At 36.6% G+C, this 15,677-nt stretch overlaps 1 protein-coding gene across 6 annotated transcripts in view; it reads right to left on the bottom strand.

Annotated features, from left to right (window-relative positions):
• Positions 1–15,125, bottom strand: part of NHLRC2 (NHL repeat containing 2) — a 48,725-nt gene extending 33,600 nt beyond the window's left edge. For 5 of the 6 annotated variants that reach the window (XM_075155115.1, XM_075155117.1, XM_075155116.1 and 2 more), the window contains exons 1-5: positions 14,947–15,125; positions 12,681–12,833; positions 5,379–5,834; positions 2,878–2,999; positions 984–1,113 (exon numbers count right to left, since the gene is read on the bottom strand). In XM_075155115.1, the coding sequence (XP_075011216.1) occupies positions 984–1,113; positions 2,878–2,999; positions 5,379–5,834; positions 12,681–12,833; positions 14,947–15,109 (1,024 nt within the window). In that variant the 5' untranslated portion in view covers positions 15,110–15,125. The remainder of the gene's footprint in view (positions 1–983; positions 1,114–2,877; positions 3,000–5,378; positions 5,835–12,680; positions 12,834–14,946) is intronic. The other variant, XM_075155120.1, reaches the window with a different exon arrangement.
• Positions 15,126–15,677: the final 552 nt, after the last annotated feature.

Here is a 15,677-nt window from a genome sequence, read left to right as displayed (position 1 = left end):
TTCCTCCCTCGTAACTGACCGAAGATCATAACAAATGCTTCCAGGTCAGTAAAATGTTCTAATTTACTAATCTTGTAAAGCACCTCTAATTTAAAGATATCAGACTTAAATCATGCTACTTCCCCAACCCATTCATCTGCAGATTCAAGAAATCCCAATATCAGAAGTCAATTTTTATGCCTGCAATACTGACCTATGGGTTTTACGCCACATTAAAGCATTGTTCTGCCATTGTTAAGAAACTGGCATCTGCAACTTCTAAATTGTATTGAAATGGACACATGACAAAATAGAGTATCAATTCACAGTTAATAACAGTTGAAAACATGGCAGTTATGTGATGTCAAGCTCAGGTGTGTGTTAAGTGAATCAGGAAAGCAAGCTACTTAAATCCTCAGAAGCTGATTCTTGCATCCTATTATGCAAAGATTTAATTTTTACCCCCTGATGCTTGCAAGGTTTTTTCTGAGGTATTCCTCTCTTATCTGATTGACTCTATCATGATTTTGAGTCTAGTGATTTTACATCACCTAAACAGGAATAAACAGAGGTCCCTGACTAAAATTATTTTTATTTCCTAAATTCAAATATTTACAAATGGTCAGACATGCCTGTATAGTCAAGGAAAGGAACTTCTAGACAATGCCCACTTCCTGTAAAATATATCTGCTTCTTAAATGATCCTGGCATAAAGCACTGGCCTAACAAAAGCGATCACAACTTCCTTCTGTATTTGGACCCAGTAACTATGTAACTTGCTACAAAAGAATTTTTCTTTGCATCAAGTAACAGTTTACATTTTTTCAGGATGCAAAGCAGAGCTGCAGTTATCACTTGCAAATGAAACCACTGTGTTTTAGACTCAGCTGTAAAGTAAGTCTTTACTTTTTCACATCTCAGTTTATTACTAAAACAGGAAAACATTTAGCAAACAGTCATGCATGTGTAAATATGAGATGTTAAAAGCTCAACTGATACAATACTTGAATTTCCGAAGACCACATCCCACGGAGAGCTGATAGGCTGTTCTTCTCCTTTTGCTCCACCTTCCTTATCAACACCTTGTATCCCAATGCCTGCTACAGTGGTCACCATCTCTAATTCCAGGTCAATCTACAAGAAGCAAAATTATACACCCTGAGTGTACAACATTAACTTGACTGAAGTTACAGATAATTTGAGCTAGATGTCAAAAACTGAGAGTTTTTGCTGACAAATAAAAACCAAATCCTAACTAATTTCAAGTATTTGTTTACATAGGAAAATAATTAATTTTACCACAATGCCTGCTGATGGGCGGGGGGGAAAGAGGGAAGCAGTGGGCAGCAGGAAAACCACATGCCTGGAATTCTCTTCCATATGCAACAAAAATTAACATTGCTCTGGCAACGTTTATGCCGCAGTTGTAGAAGAAAGCATCAACATTTTCTAGAGAAATACTCAGATGGACAATGGATGTGGATGTTTTATTTTAAACTTTTATAGGAACATGACATAAAAATTCAGATACTGAAACAGTATCTCCCATCTCTATATAAAATAATCTGTACAAAGCGAATTATTTTTGAAGTTTATTTCATGTCCTGGAGCAAAAAATGTTTTTATTTTATTTCACTTCTGCAACCTAAATCACTTTATTTTTCCTTCCGCTTTTGCTTATAAGTGACTTCCAATACCTCTCATGAATTTATTGTGATCATCACGTAAAAAGGGAGTCTTTCATGCATAGCATGAAGTTCTTCTAAGTTGTGTAGCAGTAAATGCATTCTTTTTGCAAGGCTCATGGCTTGCACAAACATTTGAAAGCATGTCCCGTAGCTGCTGTATTACTTCAATTCTTGGATACCCTCATGGCACATTTAGATGAAAGGGAACAGCTAATTATCATGAAAAATGCTGAAGCAGTATGATCCAGATCTTTAGATGTTTCTGTGCTGTCTTTGCTACCTGCAACACTTAATTTCCTGTGGTCACCAGGCTACCGTGATGAATATTAGTAAGATGAGGAACCTGGAGCAATCTACTCATTTTCAGTAACAATGTTTCTTTACCAACAGGGAGCTTTGGCCCTTTCCAGAATAAAACCTAGTAGCCAACTACAATGAATACAGTGCAGGGAGTTTGTGCACTAGTGCTTTGAAATGAAGCACTGAATGAACCTACTTAACAGTACAAAGGCACCCCAAATTGAGTAAGGATCATTACTCTGATCATTAATCAGACATATTGGTGAGGATCTGAGTATAAGATCTTCTAACATGCATAAAATACTTTTAATAATAAGGTAATATTATATTGCTTCAACAAACTTAACTTCTGATTATTCTAAATGTGACCTAACCAGATGTAAGATCCAATGACAATAGAGAGAGAGAGTAACATTCCTACGTGCTAAAACCTTGCAAGCACTTAATCAAAAAAAATCCACATGCAGACAATTTTGAAATTAAAGCGGTTATCTGTACTTTAGAGACCCAAACCAGCTAACAAAAGTTTAGATATTCACTGAACCATAGTAGTACAATAACTTTAGATAAGAATCTGATACTACTGGAAGTGAAACAAAATCAGTTTTTGTTTCCAGTACTAAGAATAGATGTTTCTCGTAACAGGAAAGTAAGAGTCACTAGAAAAAAAAAAATCCATTAGGCTAGAACGAGTAGCGCATATCATCTTCATTTGAAAGAAAGCACAAAAGTATATGTAGCCCTTTAAAAAACAAACTGCACAAAGCATTTATTTTTAAGATATTGGGCCAAATTTCCTTCCTGATGTTGAGGGTATTTGAAGAGTAATTAATTTGGTGTAAATTTTCACCTGTGTAAGTAGAATAAGGTATAAGAGATTAAATTTTGAACTTCCTTATGGAAAATTTACCTTTCTAATTAGATGATTTTCTGTATCAGCTACATAAATAACATTATTTTTTACAGCGATCCCTTGTGGTGCGTTGAAAGCTGCTTCTGAAAATCTTCCATCTCTCCTTCCACTGTTTGGACCTATAAATGAAACAAAGCAAACTCAAAAATAATTTTAGAAAAAAAAAACCTTAAAAATAAAGTGCATACACTTAAACCTGTAAGAGAATTACATATTCTAAGAGATGCTTTCACAGCACCTTGTACAGTTTACATTATTAATATTTTGTGTAGTCTCATTTTAGTCACTGTGCTATGTAATTACAATAGCCTGGTGCTATTAAGTTTTGAATTCATTCTCCACAGGTTCCCTGCTTCTTTAAGCTCATTTTCCAAAGAGAAGTCTTAATAGGGGCCTAAATTGCTCCTGTTCGCTTGCACTAAAGGACAACAGCAACAACAGAAGACAGAAATAAAAAACTACATCTTTTTTTATTCCTGACCACATCAAAGCAAGTCAGCAGGAAAAACTTTACATTCCAAAGCTCAATTCCATTTCAATGGTTTAGATTTTGGTAAAATCACAAATGAAACTAGTATTTGATTAGCAGCATTTTCTCATTAATAATAATAATTAGGAAAAAGATGACATGGAACTAATTACAGAAAAGAGAATGATGGAGTGACAGTCTTCTGCACAGAACAACCAAGAAATAGAAAGGAACATGACTTGAATATAACAATATGAAGGTAAGCATCGCATTTCAGAGGGAGTAACATTTAAAGTGCATTAGCAGTATGTGTCAGCAGAAGACATTTAGATATATGAGTTATGTGTACATTATGATTTATGATGCAAATATAGTAATTTCGACCTTTGTGCATGCCCACATTTATTACCGTATTATCAACTTCATTGCATTATTTTCTGCCCACTGAATCATTTAACTGAGTCACTGATACACACAAACTTTTACAACCTACTGTCAGAAGACAATTTAGACCCTAACAGACACGAACCGCTGAGGTGCTGGTGTGTCAGATGCCAGTAGTTCCCCTTGGTAAGCATTCAGGGTGCATATCCCCAGGGAAGGGAATAGCACAGAGTGCCACAGGAAGGAGGGGTACCACTTCAGAGGTTAGGACATTTCCCTCTGAATTACTGTTTAATGACTACCCCAGAACACTAAAGGGTACCTTGTCAGCAGAGACTTCATCTCACATATCAAACAGAAATCAAATTCTCTCACTTTTGTCGTAAGAAATCCTGTTTGTACTTCCCATAGGAGAAGGGTATTAAGACTAATGCCTTTATCAGGTTAACCTGGATAATTAGTCTGTCTATCCAATGCACTGTTACTTCAAATAGCAAGAGATTTTCTTCCTTTCTTTAAACAGCAGTGCCACTGGTATTTTTATGAGGTTTGCAGGATCCTGCCATGGGACGGGCATTAGTAAATACCAGACTAAGTAATATAGGACACATCAGCATATGGGTCCTGATTCTGAGACATAAATGAACCGTTGTTTTCAACAATTCGGGGATTCAACCACTTCCTAAATCTGTCTATTACGGTTGCTCATAGACGGACTGTCCTAACAGCTATGTACTTGGTGCATTAAGATGTAACTTTGACCACTGTAACAGATTAAAAAAAAGAACAAGTCTGAATATTTCATTTATGAACGAGTAAAGCATACAAAGAGCATGCAAGTTCAACTACATTTTCTTGTTTGCCTTGTAAAGCAGATAGTAATTTTACAAAAACAGTTAAAGAGATCAGTTTCTTAAAGCTGAAATGTTACTAATATAAACTATGTAACAAATGTAACTAAATTTAAAATACTTAACTTTCACTATTTTCATAACTTGTTTATATGTTGCATCTCAATTTTGCTGAGAACACAGGCCTTTTCATATATACTGAGGCAACTTCATTTTCAGGTGCCTATGTACTAGTGCAGTGGCACTCTTAATAATTCTCCCCTCCTGTAAAAACCAGAAGGGGATCCTATAGAGGAATGCTCTTGATTTAAAAAACAGCAGCAACAATCAAACAAAAAACAAACCCCAAAAACCTCCCTACACAACACCACCACCACAATTCAACATTCATTTCTTTTATTGGAAAGGGAGGCATTATTGTCTCCTTTCTTTTCCCTACCTTGCTGTTGGATGTGGATGCACGTCACTTAAATCTAAACCTATTTGTAACTCTTTCAGAAGAATACAAAATGTTTTTTTGGTAATTCATATTGGACATCACAAAAATACAGAACTTAGTCAATGGAACAAAGAAAAAAAATTAAACATCTCCAACAGTTGCATCAACAGAGTCTCCCATTGATGGTACTATGCTATATTCCCCCATATCCAGTAAAAGTGATTTTAGTAGAAAAAAAAATTCTGGCAGTGTTTATAAACTGCTAGGTCGTCTAAGAAAAGAATCAGCCTAGTAGGCCCAGTGAACATATCTGCTCCTAAACTAAAATTACTATAATAAACTTATATACCCTTACCTCCAATAATGTGTAGAATTCGTCCATTTTTTTGAGTAACCAAAATCCTATGATGTCCAGTGTCTGCTATTACCAGCCTTTCTCCTGAATTATCTACAGTCACTTTGCCAGGAAACAGCAGGGGAGAAGGTGGGAGGGAGTCTCTGTATAGCTTTATTCCAATGTTGTTGTCTTTGATATGTCCTCTCTCCTTGTAGAATTTCAGTGTTATAGAAGTAAATAAAAACAACTTCTCTCTGTGTCCCTCTCCAACAAGTGAAAACAGCATATTTCCACGAGGCCCGAGAATGACCAGAGTTGGCCAACAGGACACTTCTAGTTCGTGCCACAGTGTTGCATCTGCATCATTTACTACAGGGTGGACAATATTATACTTCAGAACAGCACTTTTAATGTTATCCAGAACTTTTTCATTTGGGAATTTCGCTGAGTGGACACCAACAATAATAAGACCATCTGAAAGGAAAAATAAAGTCGTGCATTGAAACATATTTGCATTTGAATTAAAAAACAGTAAAAATGAAGCACAGTTATCTCACAATGTGACTGACTGCTTTCCAGAATGAAGGAGGATTTGAACAAACAAAAAGCAATTACATCTCAGTAGGAACATAGAGAGCATCGTATACAAAATACTGAAACTCAGAAATAACGTTTCAGTAAAATTACTGAACTTTAGGACCATTACTTCCCCAGCGGTTGACATTTAACATGTCATAAATTGTTCTTAGTTCCTGAACCTCCACCTACTGAAGTAGAAAATACTTTCAAAATAATTATGGGTAAGCTGTAGCAGTTCAACTATACTTTAAAATGAATTCTTTTCCACAGTTAACTAGGAATCACAAAAGTAACACTGAACTCTGGAAGTCCAGAGTTACCTTTATCCAACTCTAGATAAACAGTAAAAAAATAATGTATAGGCTTCTGAAATCAATACAGTATTCTATATTTCAAATAAAAATGGCAGCACTGACAACTATGACAAAATGACAAATAGCACCTGTTACAAACCAGGCAGGCTTGAACCCTTTTCCTTAAAAAAAAAAAAAAAAGAAAAAAAGAAAAAAGAAAAAAAAACAAGGGAAAAGATGATTAAATCATTGATTTTTGCCCCCCCCCATGTTTAACTTAATTCCTGTATTTGGTTAATAAAGACGATGAAGAGTTTAGGTTTTCCCATGCAGGGATAACTGCAATTGAAATCCTAGTACGAAGGTGTTGCATAAGCATAATGTAATGTAATTCTGCTTATATACACTGCATACATAATACCAAGCCTAAAATTGATCAAAAGCACACAATTACGAGCTTCCTCGAGTTGCTTGCTTATTTTCTTAGTTTTACGAAATTCAAACACAGAAATAAAAATCTATGGCTCAGAGTTCAGCTGCTTTTCCCTTGTAAGAAATAAAACTACTTCCACCCCAAGTAGACAATTATGTAAGCAGCCCTGAATTTTCCATTCCCCCTTCCTACCAACAGAAAAAGAATGAAGAGCCTTTTTTCAAGCCTTCAATCAAGCCACTTTTCAGTACTTTCCAGAAGCAAAAAAAGAGGGGGGAAAAGAAGACAAAAAAAGACTACATCCTTTTTCAGGGCTTTAAATTAGGTTTTACTAGCATAATCTCTACCAAATGAAGTAAACTGTGCACGTGACATCAATACCATATTTTGTCCCACTTTGTACTTAAAAAATACTACTAGCCATAAGCATAACCTTGTTATAGTCAAAGTAACTCATCCATTCTAACTGAAGTAAGGAAGATAACAACAGTAACCATGCAGTTGTAGAAAGCTGCAATACAATATTTTTAAACCAGAACTGTTAATCTAATGGAAATCCTTACACGTTAACCTTACTACTTATCAAAAAATCACTCACGTGATAGCGCAAGCATTTTATAACCACAAATAACAATTGGGATCTCTCTATTTCTTTGTCCAAGTAAAAGTTTTAAATTTTCAGCTGATTTTTTGTGTTATTTTGAGGAGAGGAGGGAAAGGAAAATATCCTTAGAGTTGACACTCAACTTCAGTTAATTTTACCACAGTATTAGAAATTATTTTGACAACAAAAAAAAAAAGTACTCCCCCCCGCCGCCCCAGGCAGGTCTGTAAAAACATTTAGCATTTATAAACCCTTTTATCAGTAGCATTCAAACATCTGTGGTGTTTCCTTCCTTCCCCCAGTCACCAATGTCTATAGGTGGATTCCTTGTAGTACTATACTTTTTCAGTAATACAAGTAATACCAAAAAGCGAAGACGACTTGGAGTCTGTACAGGGTGGCATGGAGGAAGAACAGCCATTACCCAATCTAATCCAATTTTCTGGTGATGCTTATACTCTGAAATATGACGAGTGTAGATCCTTGAAGAACTTCATAAGGTTCTTAAATCAGACTAATTTGTGCTCATACAAATACTCACTGTAATTGAAAATGTTGCATTGTGCTACTATAGACAAAATAGGTTTGGTTGAATAGCTATTAAATTTAGATAAGCAGGATACAATTTAGTTATAAAGGGTAAAGGCAGATGTGCAATGTGAATCTCTAAGCAAGCAAGTTCTGTTATTTGGTGCTTACTCTAATACTGTTATGCTTTATCCTAAATAACAGCCAATGGAAATAGCCCTCCTGAAAGGACACTCATCTAGAAAAGACAATTTTTTAAATAAACATTTTCTCAGCAAAGTTTTAAGAAGACTTGAGAGTATGAACTGTTTCAGTTACTTGTAGTAGCAGATAATTTTTAGAAGGCCATTTTCTTCTCATTCAAATATAACCATTTGTTACAACAGGAAAAGACTTCATCAGTTTATCACAAATCTAATCGGAACATAACCTAAATATTTTCAATCACCTTGCTAACTAATTTATTTCTTCTAGCTTCTCATAGTTGCTAGAACAGTACCCCTTTTTCCCCCAGTTTTTCTCTCCTCACTCTTCCAGTTGCAATTGCAATTAGCAAAATCCAGAACTAGCTCTCTGAGAAGGAAAACTACACACAAAGTAACTTTTTGCAGCTTGCATAATGCACCTTTCTCCTTATCAAAGAAAATAATTTTATTTATTTAGCATTCTAGCATTTTAATTTTTAATTCACAAGAACTGTACTTTTTTCTGCAATAACTCACCTATCTTACACATTTTATTTCATTTAGCATCAACTGTTATGTGACACACAACAATTCATTCTAAACTGGAAATTTACGTATCAGAACATTACTGTTACTTGGCGTTTACTACCTAATCCATTAAAGGGCTTCACTATTTGTAAAACTTCAAGCAAATATGCAAAAATAAAATGCTTTTGTAAAACAGTCCTCCAAAAGCCCTGCAGTTACAGTCAGTGGAGTTTACCATTACAAGAATGGTGAAACCAGCCCTCTGATCAGAGAGGGCCTGAACCAGGGCCCAAAAAGTAACAACTCTAAACAACTGCATGCAAGGACATGGTTTGGAATGGAATATAGTATTTACTCTTATGCTTTTCTCCTACCTTTACGGTAGAGGAGCAATCTGGCTAGCTGGACATCTTTGTTCTACCCTCACCTCTGATTTTGTGGTAGAAATGTAAGAAAGGCAATTATTTCAGGTCTTAAATAGTTGTATTATTTGAGCTCAAATTAGTTTGTTTCCTTCTAAAAAAAAAAACTAATATAATCTCAGGTTGGCTTTTTATTCAGTTACAGAGAAATGGAAAATTATTTTTCTCTTTTAGCCCTTCTCCTCAACCATAAAACAGTGTTAATGGAGAAGAACAGCACCTGCAGGAATGGTAATATTTCAATGTGACAGGAAGGAGCAAAGTGCTGCACAATAAAAGACTTAGTTGAATATAACAATTTCATAGTGATTTTTTAATTCTGTATCTGTAACTGATAAAGTCTTTATCAATCCTATAGGCACAGCATGTTGCAATATCAGACAGCTGAAGATGCAGTATCATTAACTGCTGAACTCCAAACAGCAGGTCAAACATTTTAACTATAATAGGATCATCAGCAGCACTTACATTTGTCCTTCAAAAATATCATTAAAGCTAGAAAGACAATTCTCTACTGAACACCTGAACAGTACAAATAAGTTATAACATCCTCTCATGAAGAGAAGTCTTGTGGAAACTGATGGATGCTATGCTGAGATATAAGAATATGCACACCATTTAAAACATTTTATTTGAAGGATTATACCAGAGCACAACACTGGACTTACGCCAAGCTATTTCTGAATATTAAAAAGTACTCCCTCTTAAAGAAGTAATTTCTGGACTGCTGATAACATGAACTGAATATGCACTGGGGTTTAAAATAACTTTGAATGCCACTTGAAAAACAGAAATAGCACCACTGAAGATAGCAGCGAGAACATATCAGATAAAGATGCTAGGCGACATTTAATCCTATGGAAAGCAGTCTTCATTTTGAAACAGATCTCTTGAAGTTCCAGACAACAGAACTATGTGCATATGTACAATGATATATATAATGGTTTAGGATCACCCTAAAACTACAGCTTCTTGTGTTCAGACTTCTCATGTCTGATAATCACACTGCTGAAGTTTCAACATATTCCACATAAGAGGGCATTTGAACCACATTAAAAAAAAATACCAGAGTATCAAAAATATATGTACACAATGTACAACCAAAAAAAGACATTGCTGTGAATTGTACCAATATTGAGGTTTGCTCTTAGTTATGCAGAAAAATATAATCAACATTCCTTCAAATATTCAAACAATAGATTAAAGATCCAAATGCATTATGAGATAGATGCTTTGTCAGAGTAAGATGTTGTTTTCATTCTGACTAATACTGTTTGCTAGGTCAGCACCCTCTGCCACTTCTATAGCACGATAAATATATACATGAAATGTGTAAATAAATGCTAACTTTACAAATCTAAAGTTTAGTAAAGCTGCAGTTTCACTATATATTTAATCTGACTTGCTGCTGCCAAAAGAAATCGTGTTGCTAATCCTTTGCGCCGAAACCCGTTTTTGCAATAATGAGCTGATAGATTTCGGAACCAATCCAACCAGAAGTGAACCTGTCCCCCATCCCCTGAAAGGAGAAGGGATTTCCATTAACTAAAGAAGAGAGTAGATGAAAATAGAATGAAACTCCAGAATGAGGTCGAATACCAAGATACCTGCATTAATATATCTAGACGTTCTTAAAGCATTTTTATATGTCCGACATTCTTTCTAATTTAGTCTTATTCCTCCAATCTTTATCTTTCTCAAGTTTCTCAAGTCAACAACTCTCCTCTTTCTCCTAGTGATAGGAAATTATGTCTTTGGTGAAGAAGATGCACCTTGACATAAAACCATTGACTGAAGTATTTTTCTATGGCTTAAAAACCCACAACCCTTACTGCCTTGATATATTTAAACATACATATTTCAATATATAGCCTTATACTACTGTAATGCTAAAATTTACGCACAAAGAAAGATTAAATAATCCTGAAAAGGCCGAAAATCAAAACATGAAAACAACAGAAAACAACCAAAAGGGAGGTCTACTGTGAAAAAAACAAACGTATTTTTCTTTTTGTTTGAACCATCAACCTTAATCTCTTCCTGAATCCAACTGCTATCCTCTGTTTCCTAACACATTAAATTTAAGATTAATGTTACACACACCTGCTCTTCTTTCCTTTTACCTCCACTTGTTTTTCCACTTTCATCCCAAGTACCTTTTTTCTAACTCCGGTTCCTGTTGGAACAGGACAGCTCAAATTCAAAAAGAACTTATTAGGATAGCTCAAATGCAAAAAGAATTTATCACCTATCAGCGAAGTACTTTCCTCAAGTAATAACTCCTACGACAGGAAGTTTAATACAAGTCAAACAAAGAAAAGTGTCTCCAAGTGGACCTCCAGTTCAGTTCAAAGTGCTGCAGCCTCTTCTACGCTAGTATAGAGATGTTCAAATACTTTAAAGAGAAAGCTTATGGGGAAAGGTTGTTAAAATTAATTTTTTGTTATCAACTGATTTAACAGCTTGGTCTTAAAAAACAGATTAAGGATATGACAGCTATATTAATACAATAACACCATACTACACAATGTTTATAATTTAAAGATATTATTCATTATATGATCAATGTAATCTTCTGAAATTTCAATCTAGACCTTCTTCCCAGCATGCCTGATATCCACAGCGGTCCATTTATCATTTGCTAATCACCTTGCACTTAAAACTGCCTCCCTCCCAAAAAAAACGCCATGACAGTTTTTCCTTATTAGATAAAGTTTCTCATAGCTAAAACATTATACCAGATCTCAAAGTTGTTCAAAGCAAACAGCTAAGCTTTTCAAGGTAGAAAAATTAGTTTATTTGAGTCTTCTGTAAAGCGCTATGTAAACCTACAATATATAAGTGAATTACTTAAAGAACTTGAAATTTCAAACACATTGTAATTTCTTTTTCTAGTGAAAGTAGGTAACACATGAAAATAAATGCTGCTAAAATTAAAATCAGTCAGAAATGCCAATGGAGAATCAGAGACTTAAAAATTATAAGATGTTATTTTCATTACATATAGATATTATGTTTAATATAATATTTTTAGGGCTGAAAGTAACACTGTTCTTCATCTCACTGTTCAGCCTATTAAATTATCCAAGGTAAGTGCGTAGCTGATACATTCTGTGTAAGACCACAGCTTATCTCTGACAAGTCATCTTGATGACAAGAGACTGCATTCTACATAGTAATTACCCTGCATTTTTATTCACTCAGAAAGAGACATAAATTCACATCTGAGATGAAATCTAAAGAGCTTAATGCCCTCTCCAGAATACAGGACTATTAGTGATATATAAGGTGATGCCAATACCAAAAAAATTCTAAACCAAGCTTACATATTTTGTTATTTCAGTTAGAATGGAAAAAACAAGTAATCTTAACTATGTTCTCCTCACAGTTGGTTCCTAAGTCAAGTGTAGAGGGTTACATACGTAGATTAACTTTGAGCCTGTGTCTTACATCCTTGCTTAGCTTTTTGCAAATAGCCTTATTTATGCAGATAGCAGATTTGGGCTTTAAGCATATATCCTGTTTCTTTAATTATACAGACACAACAGATACCTTATTTAACCCCGTTTAAAAATGTGATGAGAGTATACAGAGTCACCTTTTTTAGGCTACTTAAAAGATAAGAAGACATTTTTAGGCACCCCTGAAATTTTGCCAGCTGTTTAGTAACCAGCAACAAAGTGACTCAGCTACTCTGCCTGCAACACTGCCAGGAAATTCTATTCCAAGCAAGCCAAAGCACTTTTACCTTTATCAGAGTACTGGTGCTCCAACGCGTGGAGATCAGGCAGCAGGTGCAAGCAATTGATGCAGCAGTAAGTAAAGAAATCCAACACCACAACTTTTCCACAAAGGTCTTTGTGAAGAGAAATAGGACCTTCTGTGTTTAACCATTGTAGATCTGGAATACAGAGAACAGAGATACCCTGTTAGGGGAAGGGTCGGGAAAGGCAGACACTTATACCTAATTTGCACAACACCACACAACGTTCCTAGCATGTTTCACTTAAAAAAAAGTGCAACATCACTTTCTATGCAGGTAGAAAAGCAAACCAAAAGTCTTATATTTATCCAACTCATCCTTGTTCCACAATTCTTTGTAATTAGTAAATGAAAAGAAGTATTATTATCAAGACTTAATGTAATATTGAAAGCATGGTTAATATATTTATATAGGCACCTTTTAACTGAAAGAGCATGCAAGCCTCAGAACAATTTTCATACATTTTAAAACATGTCATACATTATTCAAACTCTAACAATGTCATACAGGCAACAACTATTTATTTAAAACTCACGTAAATGCTAGTAAACTAAAAAACTGTTAAACTCTTAACGATTTTTCCAACAGTTCTGTAAATAACTAATTTCAGAGATGAGTGAAATATTTTTGTGTTTGTAGTTTTGATCTTGATTTTCAAAGTTAGAAATGACAGGTATAAATTAATCCTGTTACATAAGAAGAAATACAACCCTTTCAGATATACCCCGTAGTACTCCTGGTCATTTATTTTAACCACTTGACATGAGAAAGGAAAGCATTGTTTTCTCACTGGTAACTGATATTCCTCTGATCCCATAAAAAAATGGTATCAAGATATGAAATAAATATCCTAGAACATGATCTGCTGTTATTATCGCTCAACATTTCTGAAAATGGGGGGGGGGAACAGATAGATTTGATACAATGCAAATTTTTGAAGGACTACTTTTTAAAAATGTACACTGACTAATCTAAAAATCCTCAAAACTTCCACCCTGACAGTTTCAGCAAACTAAATTCTTACTTAGGAGAAGTTATTGCTGCTAAAGTCAGCAGGAGGCTTGTTTTCCGTTTCATTAAGAGGAGGATTGGTCTCTACCTCCATATATTTATAAACATAAATGGATGCACACACATTCAGATTTGGTGACAATAATGAGAATAATTTATCAAGTTTATGCATTATTTCTGCAAAAGGACAATGCTTTACTGTTTACTTTTTAAAAGAGTAACTTATTTTATGGCATCGCTCCCCTTTTCACTAAAGTTAAAATACCTTTCATAAAAAAATACTGGAAATGAAAAATGTTGGCTACCTATTTAAGCTCTTTTTAGAAGAGAAAACAAGCTTTGACAGAACACAGAAAGTGAAACAATACTAATGACAAAAGTGAAAATTCAATTCAAGGGTCCACATCTAGACAGAAAGAGCATTCACTTTGCTCCATTAGTTACAAGTCAGAATTCATTCCCATGATACGCATGTGATTTTAACCCTGAAGTTTACCTGCTGAGGTCTCTGTCTTGCAGTCAGATGTGAGCTCCCACAGTTCCAGAGAGCCTCACTAAGGTTACAAGGACCCTGAGCAGGACTTGCAAGATCTTACAAGACTTAACCTTTGATTTCACACTTAGCACAAGAAAAGATATAGAAACGTGTGAAAGGGAAATGGGCATACCGCTGAAGGAGGATGCCATCTCCCCCAGTTTGTATTATCAGGGACATGATAATTGACAAGCACGGGTAAGTCATGGGGAGAGCGAGCTGGGAAACATCCTAAGCGGCTGCAGTGAAACCAAGGGAGCGCAAGAGGAAGCTGTGAGAGTTGGTAAGGTTCTCACTATGACCAGAGGAGAGAGATATCAATATACTGTACAGAAAGGAAAGCCTTTATTAAAAAAAAAGTAAATTCATGAAGCTAGTAGAAATTTAGGAGAGGCTTTAACAGGTTTTTGCAACCAGAAGCAAGGGGAGCATTTATAAAGGGGTTCTTTTTTCTCGACCTTTGGTCCTGATGCTGTCAGGAGTGACATTTCCTGAAACTAGAAGTGCCTTTTAAAAAAGCAGCTAACGGGGCCGTAACTGCACGGCCCTCGCAGGCAGCGGGACTGCAAGGAAAACGCCACACGCTGAGGGCCGGAGCTCAGCCACCTCCACCGGGGGAGACCCTGCAGCCGCCCGCCCAGCGGGCCCGGGACGCTGAACCCCGCTCCGCCGCGGGGCCTGACCCGCTCGGGCCCCGCCACCCACCTCCGCCGAGCTCGGGCACCGTTAGGTCCCGCTCCCGGCTGTCCATCTTCTTCAGGTACTGGTAGACCAAGTTCTCCTTCTCCTGGGGAGTATCGGCGTCGAGCAGGGCGTACTCCAGCTGGGTCTGGGCGGGCAGGAGCCCCGCCAGGCCCCCCGCCGCCATGACGCCTCCTGGGCGAGCCCGCGGCCAGGACGGGCCGCTGTTTACCGGCCGGCCGTTTCACTGACGCACATTCGGCACCTCCCGCAAAGCCGCGGAGGAAAATTGTAATTAAAAAAACACAACAAACCAAAACCTAAGCACAAACACGCAATAACTCGTCTGTCTTAAAGGAGGACCCTCTCATTCATTTTGTTTTTACACAGCTTTGATATTCAGACAAGCATATTCGTGAAGAGAATCCCCAGTGGTGTTTCCAGCTCAGCAGATTCAACACAGCCTCCTTTTCCCGCCCAGTTACTTTTTTATTTGTAAGTGGAATAGATGTGAAAATCGGGCAGTATCGGGACGAAGTCCAAACAAGGCACCAATAATTTAAACGGTGGGATTTTTTTTGGGGGGGATGCTGTGAGAGAAGCGGAAAGTTGAGCGGCAGCCGTGGTGACGAAGCTGCGGAGGCGAATGCGTTGCCACAGCGGCGAAGGGCTGAGGAGAGGCGCCCGCTCAAGGAGGCGCCCGCCCGCGACCCTCGGTAGCGGCGGGAAGCTGCGGAGAGGCAGCCGCCCTCGGT

This window comes from Calonectris borealis, chromosome 7, assembly GCF_964195595.1.
Source record: "Calonectris borealis chromosome 7, bCalBor7.hap1.2, whole genome shotgun sequence".
Lineage (NCBI taxonomy): Eukaryota > Metazoa > Chordata > Aves > Procellariiformes > Procellariidae > Calonectris > Calonectris borealis.
The sequence above is the reverse complement of the archived record's forward strand: the minus strand, read 5'-3'. Positions and strand labels throughout refer to the sequence as shown.